The 14,944-nt window shown below is 35.1% G+C and overlaps 3 protein-coding genes across 7 annotated transcripts; 2 read left to right on the top strand and 1 right to left on the bottom strand.

The window, feature by feature from the left end:
- The first annotated feature begins 36 nt into the window (after positions 1-36).
- Positions 37-2,364, top strand: LOC6652918 (testis-expressed protein 10). The gene has a single exon (XM_002075447.4). It carries the CDS (start codon positions 344-346, stop codon positions 2,288-2,290), a length of 1,947 nt encoding a protein of 648 aa, XP_002075483.1. The 5' UTR covers positions 37-343; the 3' UTR covers positions 2,291-2,364.
- Positions 2,263-4,370, bottom strand: LOC6652917 (WD repeat-containing protein 46). The gene is made up of 2 exons (XM_002075446.4): positions 2,604-4,370; positions 2,263-2,539 (listed from the first exon to the last, which is right to left on the bottom strand). Exons 1-2 carry the CDS (start codon positions 4,245-4,247, stop codon positions 2,378-2,380), a joined length of 1,806 nt encoding a protein of 601 aa, XP_002075482.1. The 5' UTR covers positions 4,248-4,370; the 3' UTR covers positions 2,263-2,377.
- Positions 4,371-4,472: 102 nt separating this feature from the next.
- Positions 4,473-14,838, top strand: LOC6652916 (casein kinase II subunit beta). 5 transcript variants are annotated; one of them, XM_023181363.2, is made up of 7 exons: positions 4,473-4,561; positions 5,631-5,706; positions 5,995-6,097; positions 6,178-6,369; positions 8,587-8,776; positions 9,009-9,090; positions 14,339-14,838. In XM_023181363.2, exons 2-7 carry the CDS (start codon positions 5,635-5,637, stop codon positions 14,417-14,419), a joined length of 720 nt encoding a protein of 239 aa, XP_023037131.1. In that variant the 5' UTR covers positions 4,473-4,561; positions 5,631-5,634; the 3' UTR covers positions 14,420-14,838. The 5 variants fall into 5 exon arrangements, with proteins under 5 accessions (XP_023037131.1, XP_023037130.1, XP_002075481.1 ...); XM_023181362.2 differs by lacking the exon at positions 4,473-4,561 and adding an exon at positions 5,189-5,368; XM_002075445.3 differs by lacking the exon at positions 4,473-4,561 and having other exon boundaries at positions 14,342-14,838.
- The last annotated feature ends 106 nt before the right edge of the window (positions 14,839-14,944 follow it).

Genomic DNA, 14,944 nt, shown 5'->3' with positions numbered 1-14,944 from the left:
AGTCGAAAACCACCAATAACCGATTCGCTTGTAAAAATTCTGGTTGCATTTATCGACTAAAAAGTTTTGTGGCCCAATAACAAATTGAATCTTAATACGTTTCTTCTTTAACTGAAAAAAACCTTGCAAGTGTATAAAAGAAATTAAGTTTGACAAACGAAACTAAAAAAGCTTTAAACAAGGGAGCATTCAACTGAAACTCTACACACAACAACAGCGCATTGTGAAGAAATAGGTTGAAAAATCGCATGCCGGGTCATAGGAGCAACACGTGCTGGATTATAAAAACCAAAACAAAACGATATTAAATTGAATGCCCTAGAAGGGACAATTCGAGTAAATAATGGGAGGTCATCATAAGAAGAATCTGCGCGCCGAGAAGGCAAAAGTAAAGCTAAAGGGAGCCAAATTACCTAAGGGCTTGAATGTCACCAAAACTGACTTTAAGGTTCGCAAAATTGAAATACGCGAACAGCTGAGGGAGTCGCTAGTCAACGAAAAGGGGCAACGGCAATTGAACCTAAAGGAAACCCTCTCACGGCTAAAGCATCACAGCAGCAAATACAAATCGGAGGCCTTACGGAATGTCCGAGATTCTATAAAGAGTGGTCAAGCGGAACATTTGATCGGTCATCTGGGCGAATTGCTTCAGGGCATAGCATCGGGCTCCTTGGACATTGAGCATGCAACACGATTGGAGTCATTCAAGGCCTTGGATAGTCTAATGGAGGCGCTGTCACCAGAAGCGGTGGCTCCGTTCTTTCACATTTTATCGAGCTATTTGAGATGTGCCATGACCCATATACAGCCGGCCATACAGGAGGATTCGCTGCTAATGCTGGACGTTCTGTTGGAACGCGTCCCACCCAAATTGTTGGCCGAAAAGAGCTCGTATATTATAATTGGCAACTTCATTGATATGATATCACGTTCCCGCCATGATCAAGAGAAAAGTAATCGCTTGTTAACCCTTAATTTGGGCCAAGGTAAAGAGTCCACCATCAAATGGCGTACAAAAGTAATGCTCAGATTGGAACAGATTCTCAAGACATTAAAAGAGGATGATTCCCATGTCACGCACAACTCCAGCCTCAACAAATTAATCCACTATGATGATCATAAGCCTCAATATTACAATGTGTTGTCACCCTTTAGAGTGGACATAAGAGAGCTTTATGCCATTTGCCAGGAGAAGAATGTGAAAGGAAAAAGCTTGCAACTGCAGCGTTATGTGGAGCAACTGATGCCCCTTATTCAGGACAATTGGCTGGAGGTGAGACCACAGCAGCAACAGCAACAACAAAAGGATCAGCAGCAGCATCATCATCAATTACTGCTCAGCATGGATGCGGCAGCAAGTCTAAGTGTCTTGGTAAATCTAATGACACAATTGTGGTCTCTGATCCACCAATACGAGTCCACAAATAATACCCAAGAGTTAAGTAAATGGTTGGTGGAAAACTACTCAAAGAAATTCTTGAACAACTTTCTTGAGAACGATGCCTCCAATTTTCCGTATCATCAGATGCCTGAAGTCAAGAAGAAATCCGGAAAATCTTCACTGATTGGTGGAGAATATTGCTATCAGCAGAATCTAAGCTTAATCTACTTGACCTGCAAATTTTTGCCCCAACCCAATCAAGCCAAATTATTTAAAAATCTTATCAACTATTTGCATATAACTCTAAGCCATCTGAAGACTCTAAATCCCTTCGAGCAATTGCAAGTGGTTGAAGCTTTGCGTTGCATTTTATTAGATTTGGATTTCGATCTTCTAGATCTAGTGCCACAGGAACTAAAAGATCTGTTGAGCTTCTCAATGGAGGCGTATGAACAACAAGGTTTTACCACACGTGAGGGCGTGGCCAATCGTATGCTCAGTTTGCTAAGTGAAGTTATTCAACAGGAGCGACTATATAGAAAATTCGGTGGCAATGAAAAGTTTGTGAACTTTCTCAATTACCTGCCTCAATTGCTGATGAAGCCCTCAATAAATGAGGGTACGCTTAGGGCCATGGCCACGTTGAGTCGTCAAATGAATTCCACATTTTTGAATGCTCTCATAGTTTCAGCTCCGCAGATCCTTCAAAATTTGGAGAAATTGCAAATCGCAGGCGGCGGTCAAATCAAGTACGAGAATCAAACGCGTATCTTGAATTTTTTTTACTATGCCAAGCAACTGGAGGGCAATGGAGATCAATTAAGAACCATTCTAGCTGAAGTTCAAACAAAGAACCAAATCGATCAAGAATTGATGAGCTATTTTCAATCGTTAATTACATATAATTAAGGACCTAAGTTAATTATTTGTTTGTACATACAAAAAAAAGAGAAATTAAAAACTTAAATAAGAAAATACAAAAATGTATTATAGTTATTAACTCTTCTGTGATTTCTTTTGATTCTTGGGCTTAAAACGATCCAAGACAGAACGTTGTTTGGTTTTGGAAGAGAATTTGGAGGCCTCATCTCCTGCATCTTTGCTTCTGCTTTGCGCTATAACATTCTGCTTGGCCTTCTTGATGTCCGATATGAACTCCTATGGGAATCAAATTTATAGTATTTACTTTCATAGACGTTTCTCGAACTTGTTATGCACTTACCTTGCGCTTAAGATCCTTGACAATTTGTTTATTGCGAGCCATTTTGGCTGTGCCACCACGTCCTTTCATTTTGCGGCGAGATTTCATTTCAATTTTAGTTGGTTTCAAATGGAACAATTGCCGTTTGGCATCGATCTTTTCCTGCAATGTGGGCGCATCGACACCAATAATCTCTTGTGGATCCATGGTTATCAATTCGGCGGGGATTTTCTCGAGCAGGGCGTGAACCTCGTGTTCGCGACGTTGTTTTCTCGTCTCATACGGATTATCCTCAAGGGCATCGAAATTGGGTTCTCCCGAGCCAGGAATAAGCAACGAAACAAAACCCTTTGCCGTGGATACACCCAAGACATCCTCATAGGGACAATAGTGGAGGCCATGGACGAAGGCATCACAACGTTGACGTAGATATGGCAGCTTTGTGGGGTCACCGGTGCCACCGCCGGATAGAATATCCGTATAGGCCTCCAGATAAGTGCCCTGGGAAAGGGCCAACATGCCACGCTGTGATATATCCAATTGATTGGCCGGCAAACGTAAGTGGAACAGAGCCAAAGGCTGGTCATTAAGCATTCTCAAGTCCCACACCTTTACCGTTTTGTCCAGGCCAGCGGTAACCAAATGCCGACCCTTGGGATCAACACTTAAGGCAGTCATGGCTGTGCCATGGGTAAGCAATTTGATCAAGGGTTCTCGCACTTTTGGAGACCACATGGACACTACGCCCTTGCCACCGCCAACACAGACGACCCCGTTGCTTGGATTATGCTTCATTAGACGTATATCGCCCAGGCCAGTGTTGAAATTGCCCACCAACTCTCCCAGGGAGACATCCAGCCACGATAAGTATCCAGTTCGATTTGACGCAGCCAAGAGAAAGTGATAGGGCAGAAAGTCTAAACGATTCACATTGTTTAATCGCTTCACACAATGCAATTCGGTGCCCTTGTGGTCGTAAAAATAAACCCAAGACTTTTGGGCCACTGCATACATGGTAGGCAGATGCAGCCACTGGACATCGCTGATGCTCTCCATGACATTAAATTCACAGTGTAACTTCTTGGTGACCCAATCAAAGGCAGCCACATGTCCACGCCGTCCGCCCAAGAGTAAATGTCGACCATTTTTCGTATAGCTCATAGTGTAGGGACCAAAGTCAAGCTGCAGCTGGAAATGTTTTGCCGCCGATTGAAGGTCTACATTCGCAACTATTTCACCCTGACGAAAGCTAGCTGTTGTCTCCTCTTCGTCAGCTTCCAGTTGACCGGGCGTCTCCGTCAGCAGAAGTTCGGTTCGGGCCGCCTGTTCGGTGGCATATTCCAAATAGACTTCCTTACGCTGTTGCTGCTCCTTGAAGTGACGCGTTTTGACGCCTCGTGATTCCACCTTATCGCCACGGGTATATTTTTCCACCAGATGTGGGGATATTTTTTCTTTCTTAGGGGGTTTCACTTTAAGTTTATCTTTTGGTTTACTCTTGCTTTGGGTCATTTTTATAAAATCGCCTAGGAAATTCTGTTGAGTTTTGCGTTTTAGTTTTATAGGTTCCAATTCGCCGTCGCCATCTCCTTGATTTGAGGAATCAAAATAGCGCTTGGGGCCTGCAGGGGCCTTAGAGCGCTTTTTGGGCTCTGTTTTGGTCATCTGGATCAATTTAAATTGCTATAAACCAAAAGTTTTTTAATAATACAAATAAATGCCGATATATTTCAATACAAGCCACACGTGCTACATCAAATCAGCTGTTTGGGGCTGCCCATTGATGTAAATAAATATAGTGTTACCAGAATGCAGCCGGCCTAACATCTGGCAGCGTTTTCAAGAATTCTGTGAAATTTCAATCAGGTGGCAAGCCCATTCACTTAAATACCGATCAAAAAATACCAACCGAAAAAATACTTACAACTCAAATACTGAAGTTTTCGTGAAATAAAATTTAATTAATTATTATTATTTAGGTAAGTCGCCGGTCTTAAGTGAGTGATTAAAAATACAATTAAAGCCAAAATCTAATGTTATGAAAATTCAATTTAGTAAATGTGTTTTGAGCATGTGCCTGCATGTGTGTGTGTGTATATTTAGTAAGCCTGTATGTATGTATGGGTCTTGCCTATTAGCGATGAGCGACAACCTTCAACAGTGACAACCGTGATATGTGGTAAAAAGAATAAAACGCATTCAAAAGCATTAGTTTCGAATCAAAGAAAGGTCCTTGTGAAATGGTCTTAAAGCTTATTAGTTACATCTATTGTTTTGTATAGTGCAATACCTAATGTGCATTTTTTTTATTTCATAAGCTTATTTAGACTGACTTGCTCGGTTGTGTGTAATAGTGGTGGACTTTAATAAGAAGAATTTGTATAGCTATTTATTAATTTTTGACAAGAAAAACCTTAAATCAAGGATCGCTACAGACAAATTGCTACTGTCGCTTTGAAGCAACCAGTCAAAATCAAGTAGGCAGTGCTTCATCAGTCACGAAATTTTTTCTCATCACTACTTGCTCACATAAATTGTAACATCGGAAACGTTGTATTTTCATAAAAAAAATTTTATATTTTGTTTATTTAACGAAAATATACAAAACACAATTAGTGATAATAGCGGTTTATGCGAAACGTGTAAATTGAATAACATTAAATTTTAGGATTTTATTTTTGTTGTGTTGCATTGGCGATATCGACGCCGCCATTTTTCCTACTATCGATTGCGGGACTTTCGCCGCTCCGCTCCACCACACCTCCGGCAAAAATAATTCCCTTAATGTAGGTGAAAAAAAAAACGAAAAAAATAATATGATCAGAAAACACTAATCTAATAAAAAAAGCATAGAGTAATACAAAATTAACCAAGTCATCAAAACGGAGGAGATCGAGATCCTTTGGCAGAGAAAGGAGTGAATAGTATATTGTTGTGTGCGCGTGTGTGTTTGGGCATGTGCTCCATCACTAAAATTTTTTTCCATTTCATTTCATTTGGATTTTCATTTTCATTTTTTTCTTTCTCATTTCATTTTTTCTGCTGTAGCAAAATGAGCAGCTCCGAGGAAGTCTCTTGGGTCACCTGGTTCTGTGGGCTTCGTGGCAATGAGTTCTTCTGTGAGGTAAGCAACAACCCGAAAGGATTTTCTGTGGCATGTGATGTGGATATGAATGGGTTTATTATCTAAGCAAGAGGACAGCGCGCGCTCATAATTTAAGTGCAACAATTGCATTTACTTTTTGGGTGTCCGTGTGTGTATGTGTGTGTGTGTGTGTGTGTTGTGTTGAGTATGTATATATGTACATATGTATGTGCCACAAGGTGGGGCAAATTATGTGGCCAACTGTACATAGTCGACTTTTATTTGAACATAATCCATTATAATCGTAAATTTGAATTGTAATTTCAGGTCGATGAGGACTATATACAGGATAAGTTCAATTTAACTGGTTTAAATGAACAGGTGCCCAATTATCGTCAAGCCTTGGATATGATATTGGACCTGGAACCCGGTAAGTGCATCTCAGGTTACGATACATCTCATATCTCACATGATAATAATAATAATGTTTTGTATACAATTCAATTAAAGAGGATGAACTCGAGGACAATCCATTGCAATCGGATATGACCGAACAGGCTGCTGAAATGCTCTATGGCTTAATACATGCTAGATATATATTGACAAATCGCGGCATCGCTCAAATGATTGAGAAATATCAAACTGGTGATTTTGGCCATTGTCCACGTGTCTACTGTGAGAGCCAGCCCATGTTGCCATTGGGTAAGAAAAACTGATTAAAGAAAATTGTATCAAAACGGAAATGTCATTATTAGACGATCTATATAATACATATACATATGTGGGTGTGTATGTAGGCATTCATATTTGGTAGTAGTGCCTTTGTTCAGCTTAAAACTCTTGTTTTTAATGCCTTAGTGAGAATTTTTGGTATCCATATTTATTTTATGGATTGTTATCATTAATATTTAAAACAACAATTAACAATTAAACAACACTCCCCTTTCATTATTCGAGAATATTGATGATTTAACAAAAATTCCCCTCATTTAGGGAGAACCAAAGAACAGTAGTGCAATATTCAAGTATCAATAACTTGTAAATAAACAAGTTCTAATTCCAAGAAACAATCGTAAAATTTCGATAATTGAGAGGTAGCTAAGATTCATTGGCCTGGCTATCATTGGCTTGTCCAGCTACCTAGCGACATGAAATGCAATTCCACTAAACGTGATCAATTTCAGGTGACATAGAGACGCCTCCAACTGGCCAAAGATTTATTTGGCAGAAGCTAAGCCCTTCATAACGTCGCTTTACAATGTTCGAGTCAGATTTAGATTGGGCGACTATTCGTGCCACTTCATTAAGGGGTTACGCCACCCCTGAGGTCCAAAAAACAGGTGAAAAAATGAATTATTGCTGTGCGGCCAGTATACAATTTAGGAAAAAACTTTTATTATACACAGATTGAGGGTACTTTAAAGAATATTTATATATTATAAATATTTTTTAAAAACAAAATGGCGGAGATATGGGCCGGCAAGTGCCACCATGATTTGTAAATCCTTGCAGGTGGGGTGTCAAATTTCTCGGCTAAGCATCACCCGAAAAATCCAAAAAGAAAAATCTTGTTATTCAGGAAGGCTACGTAGGATTTTTTTTAAAATTTTTTTTGGCAAAATGGCGGCTGTTTGAACAAAAAACGCTCTTTTTCGGAGAACATTTTTGGCTAAAAAAAATTCATAACTTCCAAACAAAACCTTAAATCAAAAAATCCTACGTGGGCGGATACCCAACACTGTAAAGAATATGTGGTAAAAATTTAAGCCAAATCGGTCCAGTAGATTCGGAGATATTTGACACCCCGGTTCAAAAAAAGTAGTTTCGAGAAAAACGCAAAAGAAAACAATGTACCGCGTCGGGGCCGACTCGGCCGCGCTCACTTCTAAACGCTGTAACTAATTCGAATACCGATATGATGTAAAGTGTAAAAGATTCTTAAAACTATAGAGGATTTTTAGAGGAAAAAAAAAAAAAGTTTTTTTGTTTTTCAGGGGTGGCGTAACCCCTTAAATATACTCATACCTCTCGAATACAAATTATCCTAGTTATCCTAGGGAATCGAAGGCCCAGCAACATCATAGAAAAGACTGAGTAATTCTTCGACTTCTTTGTTTGACCGTTTTGGTAGTGCACTGGGCATGGTATTCTATGATTTTGGGATCCTTTTTATCATCCTTTTTATAAATAAAGAACCATGATATAAAATTATCTTAATTATTTTCGTTTAACTCTCGTCAAAATATTCAAACCTTGCGCAAACATCAACGTCTACAGCAATTGGGAAAGATCGAGTGGTTAGGTGTCGACTTTTAGTTTTCCCCAATTTTAGATGTTCATTAGTTTTTTGTATTGCTCTTTGTGAATATAAATGAATCTTGAATCTGAATGTTTCCCCTTCGAAAATTAAGTATTTTATTTAATAGAGTATTTCTTGGCTCATTAAATAGCTCCTCAATAGAATTATTTTGATGGGTTTATATAATAAACAAAGCTGTTGCGTCGTATACTAAATTAAGTGTAGAAAATCAATTAAAAATTAGTTTTTTGTTGCTATAATACAGACTGTACTACTATTATTTGACTCGATTTAAACTTAAAGAATATTGCAAAGAGTTAAAGGCACATAGGGACAATATAATAAGTGGAGTCTGTGATACGTATTTCATTTAATACTTCTTGACAATTTAAATCAGATCAGAATATAGTTTTGGATATTATCGGAATAATATTCACTACTATATTATAGACGGCTTGCCATCCATCAGACATAAAGAAAGAAAATTACACTTTTGTATAATGGACTAACAAAAGATAGTTTTAAGTTTTAATAAAATCAAAAGAGTAATGAGAGATCGATTATCTCTATAGTTTAACTTGTTGAGTTTTTAATCGTTTTCCATTTGTTTTATCTTACAGGACTTTCTGATATACCCGGCGAGGCAATGGTCAAGACTTATTGTCCCAAATGTATTGATGTTTATACACCAAAATCATCGCGTCACCATCATACCGATGGTGCCTATTTTGGTACTGGATTTCCACATATGCTATTTATGGTGCATCCTGAATATCGCCCTAAGCGTCCTACTAATCAATTTGTTCCAAGGTATGTTGACGCCGATCTCAACGAAGAAATAGATTAAAGACAGACTTGAATCAAGAAGAGTATCAAGAATCAAGAACAAACACCCAAACACCCGAATACCCAATCATTGGCTTCTTCTTGATTATAAAGATTCAAGTGCACATATATATGAAATTTATATGCAAATAATGATTTTTCTCTATTCTTATTTTTCTCCCTTCTTTGGTTGTCCATCTTCTTCGTCCTTCGTTAGGCTGTACGGCTTTAAAATACACAGCTTAGCTTATCAAATTCAACTACAGGCAGCAGCTAATTTCAAAATGCCACTACGAGCGGTAAATTTAAAATCTACTAATATAAAACAAGAAAACTAATCCCAAAACACTAAACAAATCAATTTAACACAATAGTTTTTTCCTCATATATATGTATATATGACTAAAAACCAATCGGAGTTCGTATTATAACCAGAAGAAATCTTAATATCAGGAACTGCAATACTAATCAGTATTGATCGATCGATAGCAAATATTGACATTAACTTGATATTTTATAGTTTTATATAGAAAAACTTCATGAGATTTTTAAACATAGTGAAAATATTTTTAAGACATGTCTCGTTTCTCAAATTAAACCTAATAACTTGGTTTCCAAAACTTGGCAGTTTCGAAATTATAAATTAGAATATAAAATTACATTTAGTTAGATTTTCAAAAGAAATAGCCTTAATTAATTGATAAATTATTAAAAGGAAAAATTTCAAAATTTTTGATAAGCATAAACTTTTTTTTGAAAAAGAATTTTTCAAAGTTTTTAATACGAGCTCTGATTGAAAACTATTAACTAAGCATATTTATATATATATACGTTCTTTTTTTATTTGTTTTCTCTCCCCTACATACACCAAACACACAAATACACACACATCCATGCGTATCCACGACATTCATGACGACATTCTCCATATCCTTAACAATTATCCTCGCCATTCGCATTCCCCTATCGCCGCTTCCTTCTCTAAATGAACATTGTTATGTTGGTATTCCATTCCATATATATATACATATATATATATATATATATATAAATATATATATATCGATCGATCGAATTCTTCCATTCCCATTTAAGAAAAACTAATTTGAATTATCTACAAAAACACACACACACACACACACATGCACTAACACACCAACACAACAACAAAAAAACCGCATACAACAACAACAACAAAATCATGAACAACAAAATTATAAATTTAAAAAAAAAAACAAATTTTGAAAATACGATAAACAAAAAAGAAACCAGAGACATAGTTTCGAATCCAGCAAGCCACGCGGAAAAGAAAGAGATAACGATAGAGTGGAAAAACGATAATACACGATAGTAGGAGAGGCAAAAGGGCGAGAGTGAGAGAGACAGATAAACGGTTAGAATTGAGTGTGCACGCCAGGAGTAAAACAAAAAATCATTTATACAAACAAAAAACAAAACAAAAAGAAAAAAAAACAAATAAAAAATACAAAAATCAACAACAAAATACATATATATATTAAACAAATTTAAGAACAATTGCGTTTATATATTATTAAAACAAAAGCGAAACATTAAAAAAACAACAAGAATTAAACAAAAAACATTAAAATAAATTAAAGCGAAATGTAGTCGAAAATGTAAAAACAAAAGAAACAAAACGAAGAAAACCGAGTCTAAACACGCACAAATCAAACCATTCAAAATATAATATGTATATGTTTAGAAATGTATGTATTGTACATGCATACATCTATATATATATGTATATATATATATATACATATATAATACATATATAAACACTTGCAACCCATTCATTGAAAACCACTACAATCCACGAGCCATTTATCATTTATGCACATTTCGGCAGCCACCTACAATAAGTGTTATTCCCCTTCATTTTTTGGTTTTCCAAAGGAAATGTTTACACATTTTTAAATTGCTTATATTATTGTTTTTATTTTGATATTTGTGTTACAAAAAGGAAAAAATCTGCAAATTTTATGAATGCATTTTATATCCCCCTTTTATTTTTGCATATTTTTGATCCTTTTTGTATGCTATACAATTTCTGTTTTGTTTTCTGTGTTTGGCAACACTTGACCAGAAAGAGACAACACCACAAACTAATCAAGTTAGTGAGTGACGCAGAAAGCGAACGAGCGCAAGAGAGAGAGACAAAGAGAAATAAAATTGTAGGAATCACAACGATTTATATAAGCAACTTAGTACTTCCAAAATTAAAAGCAAAATTTAAAAAATGTAAGAAAATTCACACATTATAATCAACACTAAAACAACAAAAAAAATGCATTTAAAAATTCATTATATTGATAATACTAATAATAAAATTGTAAAAAAAAAAAACAACAAAAATATAATTGAGCAAAAAAGCAAGCAGCAAGTGAGCAACAAAAACCATAAGAAACCGCAAAAAGCAACCTAAATAATCTTCACTTTAGCATAAAAACCACATACACCACACACACACATACACAAGGACACTAAAACCACACACACACACACACACATACATAATCAATAAACACCCACACACACTATCATTTTTACACAACAAATTCCCATCCAATTCCGAACACACACACGCACACACACTCATTTATCGGTTAAACTTAAATCGGTTAAGTTTAAAAAAAGGCCAAAAATTGTCACCGAACCTCTCGAAAGAAGTAAAGCAATAAACGGATCGGAAAGGTATACTTTAGTATTGACGACTTCAATGATGATGATGATGATGATAATGATGACTATGATCAACGACGGATGAAACTGAACCGCACAATTGGATATATTCCTCCCCCCTTTAACCCCAACTAAAAAAAAAGAGGAGACATACACTAAATCGTTTTTTTTTTTTTTTTTTTTTACATAGATACATATATAAAGCGAATGAAATTAAACCCATGTTACACATTGAACATTTATGGCAGGCAAAATCTATATTATATATGTAATAGAGTTAGTTTTTTTTCTCCTAAAATTTGTAGAAAAGTTGTTTATGATGAGATAAAAAGAGTTTTTTGTTTTAAGTTCTAGATTTAGTTAAGTCTGCGAGAGAGGAAGAAAACGAACGGGGGGGGTTTATTCAATTAGTTTTACAATATTTCGGTTCTTCTCCTACAACACACATATACACACACATACATGTATATATATATATATATATATATATACGTATACATACGTATGTGTAGTTAAATGTTACTTTAGGATTGGGTTATTTGAAAAATTTGTAATACAAAAGAATCTGAAACATTGTTAATGTGGACTTTGAAAAACTTGAAAAAGCTTTGGAAGGGTCTCTTAAAAACCTTTTTGATATTTTTTTTAAGTATTACGAATTTTGTAATCAGAATAACCCAAGTTAAAATTTTATTTCTCTTTTGCTTTTCTTTTATTGTTTTTTATTGTATATCCTAAGAATAGTAGAGCAAACTAAAAAACAAAACAAAAAAAAAGTAATAATGAAAGGATAAAAAGGACACAATAAATAGAAAAAAAGTGAAACATTTTATAAGAACAACAAAATTAGCAATAAAATATACCTATAAATATATATTCATATATTGCAACATACAAAGTTCTATATATATAGAAGCAGATACAGAAACGAACTAAAGTCGTTTGCATCTGATTAAGCAGAAAATAATAATAATAATAATAATAACAACTAACTAAAAGTAACAATAATAATAAAAAAAAAAACAAAAAAAAAAACAAAAGGAAACTGATATTTAAATACAAAATCATAAAAAAAAAAAACCCAAACACAATTGAATTTCATCATTTTTGGTCAAATCTATGTTGCTTTCTTCGTGGTCCTTGATGTGTAAAATACTTCGAGTTAATTTTTGTGTAGACTTCTGTATACGTGTTTCCATGTCTTTACTTTTTTTGTGCTTTAACTTTGGCTTTCTTTTCTATAATTTTTATGGTAAACAATCTTTAGGACTATATTGCTCTATGTCAGGAGATATTGAGTCGTCCTGATCCCGATGCCGAAGCGGAAGCTTAAACATACAGATCTATTTGGCATACCAAAGCTTGTGACTCTCACTCTCTTTCTCTCTGTCTATACTACTTTCTTTCTTTACACTTTCCTCCCACATAAATATCTACTATCTCTGTATGTCTGTCTTTCCCATTCACTCCAACTTAAGCAACCACTTGCCACTATTGCCATTTCACTTTCACCTTAAGAAGAGCTTGAACCAGGATCAGAAATCTACGCTTGCTGTCGCTGATAATGAATTTTGCTCAAAATCGATTTATTTATTTGCTCACTTTGTTTAATTACTTTTAATTTTCTAATTACCTTAAATAAATCACTTTTTTTTCTTGTTTTCGTTGATTTTATTAATATTAGAAATCAATTTTCATTTGGCTTGGGACTCGTCAAATCACACTCGAACACACATTTATGCACTTCAGACAACTCACGACACTTTCAGAAACTACATTTATAGCCACATTTGGTCTACTTGAAACCTATTAAAGATTATACAGTAAAATCAGCCGCGTTTCATCGTCTCTAGACTCTCTCCATAAAGAAAACTTTAGAAGCTAAATGGACGTTGCATTATGGCGAGGACTTTATAGTCATCGAACTAATACAGATTGTCGTATCCTGCTTGATTCTACAATGTTTCTGCAATTTGATTAACGCAAATAGAAAGACTTGATTCATTGAATACACAATTCGCATGAATGAAATTTATAATTTTTAAATCGGATTTCAAATCATATTTGAATTACATGCCTTTACACTGCATTTGCATACACAACACTTACAAAAAAATACATATACAAATACACTTGTCTTTTTTTTTAATTTAAGTTAAATTAGTTATTGTACAATCACATACATATATCACTAGATATATGTATGTATATATGGTAATAGTAAGCGCCAATTTGGACAAGAATAATTAAAGACTAGTTTGGTCCGATATGAAATTATTTTTGAATTTTCCTTAAACATTCAAATCAGCTGACGAATGAAGAACAAAATTGTCCGATAGACTCTCAGACGTATTCATGAGATACTCGTCAGTAATCTACTAAGTAGAATTTTACAAATTTGGGAAAGCCCCGACAAGAGTGAAGCAAAAATTATGCAGATTAGCTATCATAATTCTTGATCAACTTGAATAACCGAGTCGATATAGTCGTCTCTGACTCTAGAAGTTTTTAAAAATGAACAATAAAACTACGTAAGTTTATTAATCCAATTCTTCAGATCGAACGACTGACTATAACGCAAGTTACTTTTATGTGTGAGAGCGAGAGAATACAGAACCAGAATGCGTGTGAATGAGACCGAGTTAGACTTGTATTTAAAGGTTATGTGAGTCACAGATGGGGAGTTGAAAACCTAAAGGTTAAATGAACTTTGGCCCCGTCAAAGTTAGCTTTTTAGATATTTTATATTGTTATTGTTTGTTCTATTTTGTTTCCTTTTATTCAATTTTTTTCTCTTTTCGATCTTGTTTATGCAACTGTATGAAACTGTCGTATTCTGCCCAGCAGCAACGTGGCCAACCGCCAAAGGATGAAGAGCCCGAGAATAATGCCATCGATATCGATACGATTCCAAAGCGCATCTAAAACAAAAAGAGAATAGAGCAAAGTAAAACAAAAAAAAACAAAAAAAGGTCCAGTCCAGAAGCTGATATAATTATATACCCACACACACACACACACACACACACATGCAGACACAGTGAGATAAAAAGGGGCGAAACTTTAAGTTGTGTGAAAAACTAGTTTAATAATTATGGAAAAAAAAACGAAAACAAAAACAAACAAAAAAATGTCAACCAAAAAGCAAAACGTCAACAACAAAAAACTGCAACATTCAGGTTCTGCAAAAGATCAACTTGGCTGTGTAGCCTTTTGATCCATACGAATAAGCAGAATAAGGGGGGCCATTAGGCAAGAGGGCTGCCACATACTTATACATATACAAACAAACACACACAGACACATACAAATATATTTTATTACTATGATTTTTGGTTTTAACTCTAAATCGTTTGCATTTTATTTTGCGGCAAATAAACAAAACACACATACATAGTATTAGAGATTATAAATTAAAGAAACCAAAAAACAAAAAAGGAAATAGTCAAG

Source organism: Drosophila willistoni (assembly GCF_018902025.1).
Source record: "Drosophila willistoni isolate 14030-0811.24 chromosome XL unlocalized genomic scaffold, UCI_dwil_1.1 Seg142, whole genome shotgun sequence".
NCBI lineage: Eukaryota > Metazoa > Arthropoda > Insecta > Diptera > Drosophilidae > Drosophila > Drosophila willistoni.
The sequence above is the reverse complement of the archived record's forward strand: the minus strand, read 5'-3'. Positions and strand labels throughout refer to the sequence as shown.